General features: G+C 30.7%; 1 protein-coding gene across 1 annotated transcript; it reads left to right on the top strand.

Moving 5' to 3' along the window:
• The first annotated feature begins 17,883 nt into the window (after positions 1–17,883).
• On the top strand, positions 17,884–18,486 carry LOC149515255 (uncharacterized). Its single transcript, XM_089742402.1, has one exon. It carries the CDS (start codon positions 17,884–17,886, stop codon positions 18,484–18,486), a length of 603 nt encoding a protein of 200 aa, XP_089598528.1.
• Positions 18,487–18,807: the final 321 nt, after the last annotated feature.

Raw genomic sequence — 18,807 nt, forward strand, 5'->3', positions numbered from 1 at the left:
AGAAATCTTACGTGATTACATCATCAAACACTTAGAGGATGAACGAGGCATGAGAATGATAGCTTCGACAATTTATGGCTTGGTTATTTTTTTGAAGGTCTTGGGGTACATTGAGGTATCAATGATTGACTTTCTTAAGCAGGTGGATAATAAAATCAATCATATGCCTTTTACACTAGCAGAAACCTTTAGATCATTAAATCACTGTTGAACAGAGTATAATGCTTTATAGAGTGTGTACAATTACTCTACATTTAAGCAAAAAGTCATCTTCAAATCTCATAGGTAAATTTTATCCTACTTATAGTAATAAAAGTAGACCAATTGAAGAATGCTGCAATGTTAAGTGGCTAGAATCAAAGACTAACAAAGAATGGGTATTAATTTTGCAAAATCTCACTAGTGCTCAGGTTATATGAAAAGCTCCATGGATGCCACGAGAAGCCATGTTATACAAGTGTGGTAACAAGCCATGGGTTTCACTCTTAGAACCATGGGAATGTATAAGCTATGCTCTAGCACTGGTTCATCGATAATTAGGGTCAGAGGAATTTGTCCTAATGACTCATAGACTTCAAGAATTAGAATTCTCTTTTGAGAAATCAAGATCTCTAGGAAAGGTAAAAGAGATTATCAGAGAATGGAATAGACTCAAAAAATAGATCATGAAGGATATACAGACAAAGCCATACTTAGATATCTAATATAGAGAAGTCAATGGGTCACAAGTAAAGTTAGTCCCAAAAAAAACAGACCATGCCGCTAAGAAGACACCCATTGTGAAAAGATTCCTAAAGATATAAAAATTATAAAGTACAAATTTAAACAAGAAAAATAGATAAGGGAGCTTGAAAAGAAGAAGCTTCAACATAAGATTAATGAATGAAAAGATAAGACTAATAAAAGTGAAGCAAAATCCTGAAGGCTTGAAAGAGAACAAGAAAAGATTTCTAAAAGTTGGCATAGGTCCGTCGCCACAATGACCACATAGCTTGAAAAATTCAAAAAAAAAAAATACAGAATAGCTTCAATCTAATTTGTTATCTAAGGAAGAAGAGCTTAGTCAGTCTGTGAAAGAAAAAAAATATACTACAAGGTCTCATAGATAACTTGAAATAGCAAATGCATTATCGACGTGAAGCAATTCAAGTTTTGAGAGAAGAATGAGATCATTTTGAACATAGAGCATAGTATTGGAAGGAAGAATATCAGTTAAAAGAATTTCAAGCCACTCGCCTAGTAGAACAGATAAGAAAAGTTAGCTTTAAAGTAAAAGATATGGCTTGAAAAGCTAAACAAGTAAAGGAAAAAGTTTACCTAGGATAGCACAACCAATGCTTAACTAATTTTTTAGATAGTGCTTATGAACGGTACAAGCATATAGGGCACTTCTTTTGAAAATTTTAATATTATAATGAAAGAAGTATTTAGTAAAGATAATATGAAGTTATGATATGGTGGTTCAAATTTAGACTTAAAATCTTTTACAAATATTAGATATATAATAAGCACATCTTTTACATTTATGCATTTATGCATCATATGTGTGTTTCATTTAAAAAATACATCATAACTAAAAGAAAAATGCCTCAAAATAACAATTCTCAAGAGTTTCCTTTAACTTGATCAGGTGCAAAGATAGTTAGGCCATAAAAAAAACATATATCAAACCATTTGTCATCGTTATAACACTTGCTCACAAGTCAGGATCATGAAAAGTGAACAGGCATTTAGAATAAAAAGGATAGAAAGAGTTCAATTTGATACGCAAGAGCAAATGATTAGGTCTCAACGAGAGTTGATAGAACAAATTACTAGAATTCAAAAAAAGACTAAAAAAAAAATGGCTGCAATGATGGACATGATAAAAAAAATGAACAAAAAAAATAGGTAACTGAAGAAGTGACTACTGAGAAAAGCCTCAAGCCTAAGAAAATACCTGTGATAGATAAAATCTATTGTATCCACCAAAGTTTACTCCACCCTCTGCTCAAATCTCTCATCAAATGCATCCACAAATAACATAGCTAGAAAGGCAACCACATGCTTAGTTTAATTTACCTTCTTTCATGGTTTAACCACGTAGTCAAGGACATGTTAGTTTAAAAATTGGGGCAAGTCATGTTGAGCCTAGATTTAGATAACCTAAAAGAACAAGAGAAACTAAAAAAAGGCATGCCCGAATAATCTAAGAATACAAAGGAATAACAGAAGTTAGATCTCTTGAAAGAAAGGTTACGAGCTATTAAAATGTGTAAATATTTTTTATACAATTGATGCCAATGAACTCAGTTTGGTTCCATATTTGGTAATCCCACTAAAGTTTAGAGTATTAGAATTTGAAAAATATGATGGAACCAAATGTCATCAGGCACATATCACTATGTTCTACTAAAAAATGATTAGGCATACAAACAATGACAAGTTACTTATCCATTGTTTTCAAGATAGTCTTACTGAATCAGTTACCAGATAACTATGAGTCATATTCATTCATGGAAAGATCTGGCCAAAGAATTTATTACTCAATATAAGCATGTTACAGACATGGCTCCAGATAGACTATCCCTACAAAACATAGAAAAGAAAGCTAATGAAAATTTTAAAGAATATGCCTAGAGATGGCAAGATGTTGCCATTCAAGTTCAACCTTCTCTCATCAAGAAAAAATAACTATTCTATTCATCAATACCCTTCGAGCATCGTACTATGATAGGCTCATTGGTCATGCCACGAAAAACTTTACTAATATGGTAATTACGAGAGAGATAATAGAAAATGCCATTAAAAATGGAAAGATTGATGGAGGTGATGTTTTTAGATCAAAGAAAAGATGACCATTCAAGAAGAAAGAAGCAGAAGTGTAAGCTATCACCACTGAAAAACCAAAACCAAAACCTTTTATCCTATACCACTCATATCCTGTATACCAACCTTCTTACCCAATCATTTCTAACATTTTTCAAAACCCATACCATTATCAACCAGTGCAAACCTAGATACCTACTTTCTAAACCAGTGTTCGTCCTCGAGCACCTTCACCATGACCTTTCCCTTAGTAAAATACTACATATTTTAATAAAAAAGAACCTTAAAATAATTGAGAGCAACAATGATTTGATTCAATTCCTATGACATACACATAATTGTTCCCTCAATTATTCTAAAAACACTTGGCAGCTCGATAACTCATAGAGCCCTTGAAACCTTCATATCTAAAATGGTATGATCCTAAAGCTTTTTGTGACTATCATTATGGAATTCAGGATCACTCTCTAAAAAATTACACAGCTTTCAAACGTAGGGTTTAAAGCCTGATTGATAATAAAATTTAAATTTCACAACCAAAGCTGGACCAAGTGTGGAGACTAATCCATTACCTAATCATGGTGGAGGATCAATAAATGCTTTAAATAGTGAGATAACTCATAATATTAAAAGAGAAGTAAACAAGATCAGAACCCCTATGGATCAAATATTTACTGCCCTTGTGAAAGCAAATATGATTCATCCAATACTTGAAAACTTAGATAATGAAAATTTCACATATAATTCAGATCACACTTATGAATTTCATATGGGGATGGTTGGTCATTTGTCATAACATATAGATTTAAAAATCTATAGCTAGATTTAACAAATGAATAGAGTCGTTACCAATCTTTTTTATCTAAGTGTGACTGGCCACCTAAGGAATCTATCCTTTTAAGGAGCTTCTAAGCTCGACTATGGCCTTAAAAGAATAGGTTCGGGTCTACAAACTAGAATATGGTTCAGGAGTTTGGTTACATGTGGGGAAGGTTTTAGCACCCCCACATGTCTATCCAAAGGATGGTACCATATTATTTCAAATTTATCCTAAAGTATTGAGTCTAATGGTTTTAAATTTTTATGTTGAAATATTGGAAATAATTTACAAGATTCTTCCATCAATCTGCTAGAATTCTTAAAAATATTTCCTTACTTCAAGAGTATTCAAGGATCCCATTTGTTTCCTTGAAGAGGTTTCGTCATCGAAAAAAGATTTATTATTATTTTTTAGTTGAAAATATATCTAATTATTCCACCATTTAGGCCAAATTAAAAATATTTTCTTGTTTTGAATTTTTAAATTCTCCATCATTTGGGCTTATTTAGAAATTCTTTTTATTATTTTTTTCAAAAAAAAAATAATATGACAATTATTTCTATTGAAACTTCATCTAAATTATTCTACCATTTGGGACAAATCTAGAGAAAATTTCTCACTTAGAGATTTCTTAGGAATTTACCATTTGAAATTTCTAAGAATCTCATCTTTGGGTAATTATCACATATTTTCAACCAAAATTTTATTTGGAAAAGAATACAATTACATATGTTGAAATTCCATCTAAATTATTCCACTATTTAGGATAAATTTAGAGGAAATTTCTCACCCAAAGATTTCTTAGGAATTTACCATTTGAAATTTTTAAGAATCTTATCCTTAGGTAATTTGTATTTAATTCCAAAATTTTTATATTTTAATTTTTTTAATTTTTTATTGGTTTGAAAATAAATATTAATTATTGTTATTGAAACTTTATTTAAATCATTCCACATTTGGGACAAATTTAGACAAAATTCCTCACCTAAGAATTTTATAAAAATTTACCATTTAAAATTTTTATAAATTTTGTCACTGGATAATTAATATTTCTCTCAAAAAATTATTTTTTATTCTTTTTTTTTTCTAAATTTAATCATGCAAAAATACAAAAAAAATAAAGTGAAAAAAATACTCAAAACAGGAGGCGGCTCGACTCTAATGGCTATAACGCGGCTCAACTATAAGAAAAAAAGTTGGAATGGTTTAAAAAGTGGCTTCACTTAGCTCGACTTGAGATAAAGATTGGAAAAAGTTATTGGAATCTGGGAATTTTTTAGATTTTTTTCAAAATTTTTTTTTTTAAAACCTTAAAAAATCTTCAAAAAATTTTCTTGACTATTTTCTCTGATTTTTGCCTTTCTCTCTAATTTTTTGTGTGTGTTTGTGTGATCTGTATGGGCATGTATTTATAGGGTTCTAAATCTGAGAACTCCAATCTAGAAAGGAACCCCAATTTCCTTTGAATTTCAAACTTAAACCCAACTCCAACTTTACAAAACAATTCCAACAATTTCACACAAACTTAACTACCTATTTTTTTTTGTTTTTTCATTCTTTTATTTTTTTATTAGCAAAAATAAAAAATAGACCCCTGGATAGATTGAGGTGGTTATAGCTGTCCTTTTTTGCACATTTTCTGTGAAACAAGAATTGTGCAAAGACGTAGACAACCCAATCAACTCGACACACATCCTTTTTTTTTGAAAAAGTAAACAAAGCTCCTCTAAATAGAGGCTCAACAACTTGGAAAAAAAATAAATGCTCATCTAAACAGAGGCACCACAACTTTTGACAAATAAAATGCTCCTCTAAACAAAGGCACTACAACTTTGGAAAAGTAAAATGTTCCTCTAAACAGAGGCATTACAACTTTGAAAAAAATAAAATGCTCATCTAAATAAAGGCACCACAACTTTGGAAAAAATAAAATGTTCTTCTAAACAAAGGCACCACAACTTTGAAAAAAATAAAATGCTCTTCTAAACAGAGCACCATAACTTTAGAAAAGATAAAATGCTCCTTTAAACAGAGGCACCATAATTTTTAAAAAAAATAAAATGCTTTTCTAAATAGAGGTAACACAACTTTGGAAAAAGATAAAATGCTCCTCTAAACAAAGGCACCACAACTTTAGAAAAATAAATGCTCATCGATAATCATGTCTAAAGGAGCCATAGATCAAGTTTGATGAAATTTGTAATGGGAACTCAAAGATTCATAATTTGAGTTTGAAAATCAAATATTCAGATTTGCAAGAACCTTTCAGCTTCACAAGAATTCATTGAAATTTGATTCTCAAAACTTCAATTTCACAAGAATTCAAATTTGTAAGATCTCAAGATTTGCATTTACAAATTGCAAGACTCGCATCCAACGTTTGAAGATTCTTATTTGAATTTTAGAGATTCACATCCAAAAGTTCAAAGCTTTTCATTCAAGTTCAAAGGTTCACGTTTGACAAATTTAGGATTCACATCTAAAAAGTTTAAGTTTTTTTGTTCGAACTTTGAAGATTCACATCCAAAAGTTCAAAACTTTTCATTCTAGTTCGAAGATTCACATCCGATGAACATTAGGGTTTCACACCTCAAAGAAATTTATTTGAAACACAAAGATTCTGATTTGAGTTCAAAAATTCACATTCAATAAATTTTGGGTTTCACACCTCAAAGATTCTCATTTGAAACTCAAAGATTATCATTTGAGTTCGAAGATTCACATTCGATAATTTTTGGGTTTCACTCCTCAAAGATTCTCATTTGAATTTCAAAGATTCTCATTTGAGTTCAAAGATTCACATTCGACAAATTTTGAGTTTCACACCTCAAAGATTCTTACTTGAAATTCAAAGATTTTCATTTGAGTTTGAAGATTCACATTCGATAAATTTTGGGTTTCATACCTCAAAGATTTTCATTTGAGTTCGAAGATTCACATTCGATAAATTTTGGGTCTCACACCTCATAAATTCTCATTTGAAATTCAAAGATTCTCATTTGAAAATCCAAACTTTATCAAAATATTCAAAATTTCTTTTTCAAATGAGCTTTAAACTTTCACTAGAGTTAAAATTTTATGTGTACTGAATGTCATGATCAATGATGCAAATGCTTTCTTAATTATGCAAATGTAACAATCTAGATTCTCACAATGTCATATTCTTAACCATGATTCAAATGTTTACTACATAACGTAAATGCATATCCAGACTAAAGTTTCAAAGATTTTCCAAATCACAATGAAAATGTAATGCATGTAATGTGAATGTCAATGTCAATGTCATGAAATTCTAATCAAAATGTGGTACTATAATCCCCAAGACTCCACCATCTCACGTTTTTCTCCTTGTTTAGCTTTTCAATACTTTGGAACAAGTTTCATTAACTGATCATCAATATTTTTATCACTTGATCACCCTTTATAGGCTTTCTAGCACTAACAATTTTAAAACAAGTTTCATCCATTGTCTCATATCATTAAATCATAACTCTCAGGCTCCTCAGTACTAGCAATTTTAACATAAATTTCATTCATTAACCCACACTATTTTCACCATAATTCATAGGATTTTCATTATTAGCCATTTTAGAATAAATTTTATCCTCTGATCCACATTATGTTCATCACTTGATCATTACTGACAGGCTTCTCAGCACTATCCATTTCAAAATAAATTTTTTCCACTGATTCTCATCATTCGATCACCTCTCACAAATTATGTTGATCAATCCATCACCACATTCATTACTTGGTCACATCATGTGTCTTTTCGAATCATCTTTTTGAGTTTTTTTTACTCCTTATCATCTTGGATTTTTTTTCAAAAGAATGCAAGAATCTTTTATGCCTATATTCATTCATTCATGATCATTTCAAATCATGACAAATACAATGCAATCATACATTTTCTCGACTTACTTTGAGGATGTAATAATAAGAGAGCAAGTGAATTGTGAGAAAAATAATTAATAAAGAGTGAGTCTGGTATAAAAATAATTGGGCAAATGAAAAAATTCAAAGCATGACCTTGGGAATGGTATTGAACAAACAGAGTAATACTATCTAAATAATGAATACTCAAACAATTTTTAATATTAATTCAGAATTCTTTTTCAAAAACTCATTCCATTGACTTTTGAGATCATCTTTGAGCTCATTGAACTTTGTCTCAGCTTTGAAGGATCTTTAAATATTTTTGACTTTTCATCCATATGTCTAACTCTCAATTCAGAGATTTTTCTACCTAAATTACCCTTTCAAGTTTTCAGTCTGAGTCTTCATTTTCTCTTCTTTTCATCTTTTTATTCTTTTATTTTTTATTTTTTTATTTTTTTTCTTTCTTTATTCTTCATTCTTCATTTTTTATTTTTTTCATTCTTTTTTTATTTTTTCTCTTTCATTTTTTCTCATCTTTCATTCATTATTGATATCTCTCACATATCAATCTCTAGAGCAATATAGCATGATTCCATTATTCTATCATGAGCATGCCTTTGTCTAACATATGATCATTCAATTCGAGCATTCACACTTGATCCAAATGGGTTTTTTCAAAGTTGTAATGTAGGTCATGGTGAGGGGTCATGAAAGAAATGGATAAACTAAGCTTAAATGTGTTTAAAGGGTTTAAAACTAAAAGATTATTTATTATTTGATGTAACTTGACATTTTGTCCCATTCCACATTATTTCACTACTTTTTTCTTTTTTATCGATCTCATTCTTCACAAAAAGATTCCCCTTACTTTGCCTCAAATCATGTGTAGTATTCATTTCTTTTTTTTTTACTTTTCTTTCTCTTTTCATTTTTGAGACTTTTTTGTGATCTTTTACCTTTTTTTTTCAAAAATTACCCCTTCAATGTGGAGGGTGATCCTTGGTCAGGGTTCTTTAAAAAATGAAATCATAATAGGCTCAAAGGGGTAACAATGAATGGTTTTTCAAATGGTAAAAGAAAGATAGCCATTTTTCTTCTTAAATGTGAATGCTTTCTTTGAAATTCATCTATTGAACAAAAATAAGCTCATGGATCTTTATAACAGACTGCACATCTTCAAGACATATCTATTTTACATCAACTTGTTCTTTTGCCCAAATAGTCTTATCAAATCAATGTGAATGAGTTCTCAAAATTAGATCCCAGAATTATTGTTATCATTATTTAAACATTCATCATTTGAAATTTAAGAATGGGAATGTAAAGTTATGAAAGGTGACAAAGCATGGAACAACAGTTGAATGAAAGAGAAAATGTAATGAAATGCATTATCTTTACCTTTTATTAAAAAAATTCCTAACATTACTATGAAAGAAATCTAGAATGACAAGTAGCTTCCAACCAGCCTTAACATCATTCTCAAAATTATGTCCCTGTGTAATCAGATGAAGGATCTTTATCAATATCTTACCCTATGATTCATTACAGCTCTTCAAGCTTTTTTGGATCAATGTATTTTTTATTCTCATTCAAAGCATTGACATTGTGATTCAGTAATAGATTGTCACTAATATTAGGTGTTGTTGCTCTTCTTTGATCAAAGTTTATCATTTCATCATTGACCAATCGTTGCACTTTATGCTTTAGAGTAATGTGATTTTTAGTGGAATGACCAACAATTCCATAGTGGTAATCACAATGGGCTGTAGGATCATACCACTTGGGATAAGGTGGTTTAAGTGGCTCCACATGACTAGGGGTAATCAAGTGATTATTATAGAGTTTTCGGTATAACTCTATATAAGTCATGGGGATTGGATTAAATACAAGTTTTTTTTTGAGTGATTCGTTGATCTTATAAATCGTTTGTTGAGTTAGCAGAATGAATCTGAGGTCTTGTAGGAGGTTAGATGTTAAGGCTATATATAAGAGCTTGAGGACTAAAAATGGACTGGTATATGGATGAATAAGATGGTTATGGAGTTGGCTGATATAGGTAAGATAACGCATTATTCACAGTCGAATAGTATGAAGAATAACCTTGTGATGGATAGGATTGATATCCCTTGAATTGTCTATCAAAGTTCACAACTTGAACTTTAGTTTTTTTTCTTCTCAAATGTCTTTCTAGTTTTCCCTCCTTTCAACTTATCATTTTTAATGGCATTCTTAATGATTTCGTCTGAGATCACTATATCAGTGAAATTTTTTATTGCATTCCCTATCATCTTTTCATAATAGGGAGATTTCAAGGTGTTAATGAATAACACTGTGGTTTTTTACTTAGTCAAAAGAGGTTGCATTTGAGAAGTAATATCCTTCCACCTCTAAGCATATTTCTTGAAAGATTCAGTTACTTTTTTTTTCATGTTTTATAAAAAAAGATGATCAGGGACCAAGTCTATAATATGTCGGTACTGATTAATAAAGGCATGGACCATATTGCTTCAAAAATGAATATAGGTCTTATCTAGCTGGACATACCATCTAGCAACAAAGCTTGTAAGACTATCTTGAAATACATGCATTAATAGCTTTTCATTATGAGCATGAGCTGCCATCTTCTGATAATACATGGTAATGTGAGTCTTTGGACACTTTGTATCATCATACTTCTCTAACTCTGACACTTTAAATTTTAAAGGAATAACCATATTTGAGACTAAACAGAGCCCAATAGCATCCACTGAACCATAAAAACTAATGCCCTCTATAGCTTGCAACTTTTCCTCTAACAAATTCATTTTTTGTTTAGTTTTTGAAGCTTCTAAAGTCTCATTTTCCTTTGGCTTTAGCTTCTCTTTCTCTTTTAGATCATCCAAATTAGGGATTAGTATTGGTTTTATTACCTTTTAAGTAAAGATAGGATTTTTATAACTCTGAAACTATCCTGGATTTGAAGCTAATGGCATTTCAGGGTATGTGTATCTTACAAGATAGGTGAACTGTCGCACTGATGGACCTTGTACGGTTGGGCTTGATGTGACCCAAAACTAAAAGGGTATAGTGGGTCATCCATCTCTTATGATGGATGGTCTTGTTGGCTAATACTTTTTTATACCCTTTTCATTGTTTAACTTGTTCAAAGCCTCTAAAATCTTATTTAACTCGCCTTCTAGCTTCTCTTAGGCTTTCTTTATCCTCTCAAGGTGGTTGGAATTTTCTTGTTCTATTTATCTGGCTTAAGCCCTTGTATTGTATCAGTGAGTTGATTGTGTGGGATTCTTGGTTGGTGAAGCTATCCTTAAACCTTAAGCACCACAATTATGATCAGATATGCTATGCATTATACATGATATGTTGATGCACAAATGTAATATAGATTTTCATGGATGAAATTGATGCAGATGTATGACATGATTAAACAAACAAAATGGTTAGTTTTATAGATGAAATGAAAGTGATGCTGATGCATAATGTTACATATGATAATGATGCATAATATGATAATGCAAATGAAGAAGGTTAAACAAACAAAATGGTTAGATCACAAATTTTTCTTTCTTCTGTCCTAACTTTGGGTTATATCTATTGATGGGTAGGAAAGGCTCTATCCTAAGGTTGGCCTCTTAGGGGTGAACTATATGCAGGGTTAGGAGATTTTGACCACTAAAAGGTTCTCAAATTGTTCTTTATATCATCATCCATCATAGACTAGTAAGGCAGTCTGATTCTCACCCATCATAGGCTACCAACGAAAATGATTCAATTTGAGTGATAGTAGTTCACTAGCCATTGTAGAGATTATCATTTCACGAGAGCGTAGGTACTTTACTCCCTCTTAAGAGGAACAAAACTTGAGTTTAGAGCTCATGTAATGCAAATACATGTGATAGTGTGTGAAGAAACATATAGGTTTTGTGCCCCAAAAATAAAATAAGAAACAAAAAAAAATATTAGTAAACAAGTAATTACAATTTAAAACCATTAGATAAAAAGATAGGATAAATTCAAAAATTATGGCTTGACTCTCTAGCTTCCCCAGTGGAGTCACCAAACTGTCATAATATATAGATAAAAAATCTATAGCTAGATTTAACAAGTGAATGAAGTCGCTACCAATTTTTTTATCTAGGTGTGATTGATCACCTAAGGAATCTATCCTTTTAAGGAGCTCCTAAGCTCGACTATGGGTCCTTAAAAGAATAAGTTCGGATCTATAAATCAAAACAGGGTTCGAGAGTTTGGTTACATGTGGAGAAGGTTATAACACCCCCACATGCCCATCCAAATGATGATACCATATTATTTTCAAATTTATCCTAAGGTCTTGAGTCTAATGGTTTTAAAATTTATGTTGAAATATTGAAAATAATTTATAAGATTTTTCCATCAATCTGGTAGAATTCTTAAAAATATTTTCTCACCTCAAGAGTATTCAAGGATCCCATTTGTTTCCTTAAAAAGGCTCTGTCGTCAAAAAAAGTTTATTAATTTTTTTGTTAAAAATATATCTAATTATTTCACTATTTGGGCCAAATTAAAAATATTTTCTTGTTTTGCATTTATAAATTCTCCACCATTTGGGCCTATTTAAAAATTTTATTATTATTTTTTTCAAAAAAAATAATATGACAATTATTTTTATTGAAACTTCATCTAAATTATTCTACCATTTGGGACAAATCTAGAAAAAATTTCTCACCTAGAGATTTCTTAAGAATTTACCATTTAAAATTTTTAAAAAATCTCATCCTTGGGTAATTATCACATATTTTCAACCAAAATTTTATTTGGAAAAGAATACAATTACTTATGTTAAAATTCTATCTAAATTATTTCACCATTTGGGACAAATTTAGAAAAAATTTCTCACCTAGAGATTTCTAAGGAATTTACCATTTGAAATTTTTAAGAATCTCATCCTTGGGTAATTTGTATTTAATTTCAAAATTTTTATTTTTTAATTTTTTTATTAGTTTGACAATAAATATTAATTATTGTTATTGAAACTTTATCTAAATCATTCCATAATTTATGACAAATTTAGACAAAATTCTTCACCTAAAAATTTTATAAAACTTTATCATTTGAAATTTCTATAAATTCCATCATTGGATAATTAATATTTACTCTCAAAAAATATTTTATTTTTTTATTCTTTTTTTAATTTAATCATGTAAAAATACACAAAAAAATAAATAAAGTGAAAAAAAAAACCTAAAACAGGAAGTGACTCGACTCTAATGGCTACAGAGCAGTTCAACTATAGGAAGAAAAGCTGGAATGGCTTAAAAAATGGCTTAAAAAATGGCTTCACTTGGCTCGGTTTGAGACAAAGACTAGAAAAGTTGTTGAAATCTAGGAATTTTCTAGATTTTTTTCAAAAAAGTTTTTTTAAAACCCAAAAAAATCTTCAAAAACTTGTCTTGACTATTTTCTCTGATTTTTACCTCTCTTCCTAATTTCTTGTGTGTGTTTATATGATTTTGTATGAGCATGTATTTATAGGATTCTGAATTTGAGAACTCTAATCCAGAAAGGATTCCCAATTTCCTTTGAATTTCAAACTTAAACCCAACTCCAACTTTACAAAACAATTCCAACAATTTCACACAAACTCAACTACCTATTTTTTTGTTTTCTTGTTTTTTTTATTAGCAAAAATCAAAAGTAGACCCCTGGACAAATTGGGGTGTCTACTTCATTCGCTTCAAGATTGTGAAGCATTTTAACATGAGTTACAGAGAATGATGGATTCTTTTTTAGTTTAATTTTATGAAAAACGTGAAAAAAGTTTAGTGAATGTTGTGATAGGAGACTTGTCCAAAAGTAGGCCTTACCGAATGAATTTTGAGCCTGTTACCATCTTCTATGAAGAGAAACCAAGTGTTAAAGTTAATAAGCTAGTTCATTTGAATTTTAAACTTGTCATGATCTTTTATGATGAAAAATTGAGTGCTAAAATTGGTCAACCAGTTTGAACAACATGCCAAAGGTGACACTTGAGGTCCCTAGCCCATTTTCGTATAAATTAGATAAGGTAGTCCTTTGAAAATATGATTGTAATATCATATCACAAGGTTTGGTTAATGATTTTCTTCAATATGGCTCATGTGATGCAAACACAGCAAACATAACTGACGTAGGAGGCATACCTCGAAGTGGGCGGTGCTATACCCTAAAAGCATTTGAGAGAGCACAAAAAAAAAGCAAAGGAAAGGGAGACGAGCTTAGAAAAATAAATAAATCACCTAGCGATCAAGAGACTTACTGAGCTCCAGTCCTAGATCGAGAATATAAAAGTTCGATTACAAAAAAAAAAGGCTTGTGAGTTCTTGAAACTTATTAAGCACAATGAATATAGTGTGGTGGAGTAATTAAATTACTTTCCAACTTGGATTTCTATGCTCTTGTTATTGTTAAACTCTGAGTCTCATAGAAATGCCTTACTCAAAGTACTCAACGAGGCTTATGTAGCTTACAATATATATATGGAAAAACTTGATCACATAATGGGAAATATCACAATGGAAAATTTTATATCATTTAATGATAATGAAATTCCACTTGGCAGTAGAGGTGATACTAAGGCCTTACATATCTCTACAAGATACAAAGATTATACACTGACAAAAATGCTTATTGATAATAGATCTTTTTTTAATGTCATGCCTATTACTACACTATCTAGATTGCCTATTGACATGTCTTACATGAAGATGAGTTATATGATAGTGAGGGCTTTTGATAGGAATCGTAATGAAGTGATAGGCGATATCGAGCTACTAATCCAAATTGGACCATGTATTTTTGATATAGTCTTTCAAGTCATGGACATTGCCTTTTCCTATAGCTGTCTTTTAGGAAGACCATGGATTCATATGGTAGAAGCTGTTCTTTCCATTTTGCATTAGAAAATGAAATTCATAATTGTTACAAAGGTGATCATTGTTGCTGGTGAAGAAGATTTGTTAATGACTAAACCCTTTACTTCATTATATGTTAAAGTAGCTGAGAAAGCCCTAGAATATTCTTTCAGATCCTTTGAATTCGTTAATGCAACATATATGGGTGAAGGATCAAAAGTGCCTATTCCATATCTATCCAAAGCTTTCAAGATGGCCTTTAAAAAAGTGGTAGAGAAAAGACAATAGGTGTAGGCTAACTTGCAAAAGATGCAATGACCATGGATGATGCCTAAAAAAGATGATCGATTTGGGTTAAGGTACAAGCCAACTCGAAAAGGAAGAATGAAGTTCATAGAAAAAAAAAGAGAAAAAGGTTGGTTCATTTGCTAGAGCAAGAAGTAGAGACTAAAGGCCTATCGTTTCCTCCTTTTTATAAGACTTTTATCTCAGTTGGTTATATCTATTCAAATGTAGTAAAAAATATAGAGAAAAAGTTTACACCAACGTTGGAAGATATCATTGCTAAATTTTCAATACAAATGGTAGGTAAAGAAAAAGAGAACGAAAATCTAGGTTGTTCATAGGTTTATCTTACTCTTCTTAATGCAGAACTAAAAAATTAGCATGTTGAAAAGTTACTTGTTGTTTTTAAATTTTCTCCAAAGTAATATGTTGAACATAATCTAAATGCTTTTGTTAAAAGCATTAAATGTCTTATGCATGTCTGTTTTCTTATTTTCAATTGAATAAATGACAAGCATAGCACATTTGTCTATTTCTTTCACCTGTTTCATTTCAATTCCTTGCATTACTATACATTTTTCTACATTTTATCCATTTCACTTATTTTCAGGTATCTGAATAATGAATAAAAAAATTATCATGACAATATTTCAGGATTTGATTTTGAAAATTCTATTGATATTGGTGAACTTGATGATGAAGAGAATATGGAAAACCATGCCATATCCCCAAAAATATTGAGATTAGTAGAACAAGAAGAGAAGCAAATCATGCTTCATTAAGAAGCCACTAAAATTGTTAATTTAGGGGATGAAGAAACTAAAAAGGAAGTTAAGATTGGTACTTCAATGTCATCACCAATAACGTACGAGTTGATAAAGTTACTACATGAATATGTAGATGTATTTGTTTGGTCATATCAAGATATATCGGGGCTAGATACTAAAATTATAATGCATAAGTTACCTCTGAAGCCTGAATGCAAACCAATTAAATAGAAGCTGAGAATGATGAAACCTAAAATGTTGTTGAAAATAAAAGAAGAAGTGAAAAAATAATTTGATGTAGGATTTTTAAAAGTGGTCAAATATCCCGAATGGGTAGCAAATATAGTTTCAGTACCCAAAAAAAGATGGTAAAGTGAGAATGTGTGTTGATTATCGAGATTTAAATAGAGCAAGTCCAAAAGATAATTTTTCATTACCTCATATTGACACTTTAGTGGACAATACCGTTAGGCACTTTTTGTTTTCATTCATGGATGGGTTTTCAGGTTACAATCAAATTAAGATGGCATAAGAAGATATGGAAAAAACTACTTTTGTGACATTATAAGGAACATTTTGCTATAAAGTAATGCCCATTGATTTGAAAAATACTGAGGTAACTTATAAAAGAGCCATGGTAACTCTATTCTACGATATGATGCACAAAGAAATAGAGGTGTATGTAGATGACATGATTGCTAAATCCCATGAAAAAAAAATCATGTGACTAATCTCAGAAAGTTATTTAAGAGATTAAAAAAGTTTTGGCTCAAGCTCAATCCAGCTAATTGCACTTTTGGTGCAACCTCAGGAAAATTATTGGAATTTATTATCAGTAAAAGAGGAATAGAGATGAATCCAGATAAGATACGTGCCATCCAAGAACTACCACCTTCGTGCACATAAAAAAAAGTAAAAAGATTTTTAGGAAGATTCAATTATATTGCTCGTTTCATTTCTCAACTTACAGTCAAATGTGATCCCATATTCAAGATTCTTCCAAAACACGGGTCAAGAGAATGGGATGAGGATTGTCAAATGGCATTTGAAAAAGTTAAAGAATACTTATCAAACCTACTAGTATTAATGTTGTTTGTCCCTGTAAGACTTCTTATCCTATATTTGACAGTGCATGAAAAATCAATAAGATGTGTTTTTGGGCAACATGATGAAACAGGAAGGAAAGAATAAGCCATTTATTACTTAAGCAAAAAGTTTACTGATTACGAGTTAAAGTATTCACCATTGGAAAATATGTGTTATGTACTAGCTTGGATGGCTCGTCGGCTCAAACAATACATGTTGTATCATACCACTTGGCTCATTATAAAATTAGACCTAATCAAGTACATCTTTGAAAAGCCTTCATTGTCAGGACAAATAGCAAGATGGCAAGTGTTAATTTTTTATATGACATTATATATGTATCCTAAAAGATAATCAAAGCAAGTGCTATTGTTAAATTTCTTATAGAATGCACTCATGAAGATTATGTGCCCGTGACATTTGATTTTTCATATGAAGACTTAATGTCTATACTACACATAGATAAAGAAAAGTATAATAAAGATATATGGAATATGTATTTTGATGGTGCATCAAATGCTTTGGGGCATGATATAAGAGTAGTTTTTATATCTCCAAAAGGATATTACTACCCAATCATTGCAAAACTAAATTTTGATTGCACCAATAATGTGGCAAAATATGAAGCATGTGTTTTGGGTCTTTAACCTGCTCTTGAAAAGAAAGCCCATGCATTAAAGTTTATGGAGACTCTATCTTAGTCATATACCAATTGTGAGAAGAATGGGAAACTAGAGACCCGAAGTTGATTTTATACCAAAAGTATATATCATAATTGATCCAAAAATTTTAGAATATTTGGTTTCATCATTTACCCTGATAAGAGAATTAAATGGCTGATGCTTGGGCTACATAGGTAGCAATGTTCAAGTTAAATGAAAATACTAAAATTCAACCCATCAAATTAAGCTTACGAGAGAAAATAACTCATTGTTCAAATGTTAAGAAAGGAGTTAATGGAAAATCATGGTATTGTGACATATTACAATATGTTAAGTATCATTAATACCCATAGCACATATCAGAGAATGATAAGAGAACTTTGAGAAGATTGGCAATGGGTTTCTTTCTAGATGAAGAAATTTTATATAAAAGAAGTCAAGACCAAACACTATTGAAATGTGTGAATGTTGTTGAAGCCAAAAAATTACTAAAAGAAATTCATAGAGGTGTTTGTGGAAGTCATGTAAATAGTCACATGATGACTAAGCAAATAATAAGAGCATGATACTATTGATTGACAATGGAAGAAGATTGCATTGACTATGCTAGAAAATACCATAAATGTCAAATTTATGCAGATAAGATTCAAGTTCCTCCAACGTCTTTGCATGTTATGTCAACATATTGGCCTTTCTCTATGTGAGGAATGGATGTTATAAGGCCCATTACACCAAAAGTCTCAAATGGGCATCTATTCATTTTAGTGGTAATTGATTACTGTATAAAGTGGGTAGAGGCAGTTTCATATGCTAATGTGACAAGAATGGTGGTTTGTAAGTTCTTCAAGAAAGAGATCATATGTCGATATGGCCGTTCAGAAGGGATTATTTTGGATAATGCTATTAATTTGAATAATAAAATAACGACTGAGGTTTATGCTCAATTTAAAATCAAATACCATAAATCAGTACCTTATCGTCCAAAGATGAATGAGGCAGTTAAAGCGACCAATAAGAACATAAAGAGAATTGTTGAAAAGATGACAGATGTGTATAAAGATTCGCATGAAAAGCTACCATTTGCATTACATGCTTATCAAACTTCGATTCGCACATCTACAGAAACTACACCATTTTCATTAGTATATGGGATGAAGGTAGTGTTACCCATTGAAGTTGAAATTCTTTTCTTGCTCGTTCTCATGGAAGATGTGTTAAAAGAAACCGAGTGGGTTTATGCTCGATATGAACAACTGAATCTCATTAAAGAAAAGAAATTAGCTGCACTTTGCCATGACCAATTGTATTAAAGAAGAATGATGCGAGCTCATGACAAAAAAATTTATCCATGACAATTTCAAGAGGGAGAATTAGTATTGAAGAAGATTTTTTCTAATCAATAGGATTCTCGAGAAAAATGGACTCCTAATTGGGAAGGCCCATATGTGATGAAAAAAGTTTTTCTGATGGGGCACCGATCTTGGCAAGAATGGATAGATATGATTTGTCAAATCCAGTCAATGTCGATGTAGTAAAAAAATATTATTCTTAAAAAACAAAAAAAACAAACAAAATAAATTGAAAAGATATCTGAGTTGAAAACCTGAAATGGTAACTTAGATAAAAATAAA

This window comes from Durio zibethinus, chromosome 13, assembly GCF_047325235.1.
Source record: "Durio zibethinus cultivar Kanyao isolate XHJ-2024 chromosome 13, ASM4732523v1, whole genome shotgun sequence".
NCBI lineage: Eukaryota > Viridiplantae > Streptophyta > Magnoliopsida > Malvales > Malvaceae > Durio > Durio zibethinus.

Coding starts and splice junctions, on each gene's coding strand:
- LOC149515255 (XM_089742402.1), top strand. CDS start 17,884: ATGGATGTTATAAGGCCCATTACACCAAAAGTCTCAAATGGGCATCTA.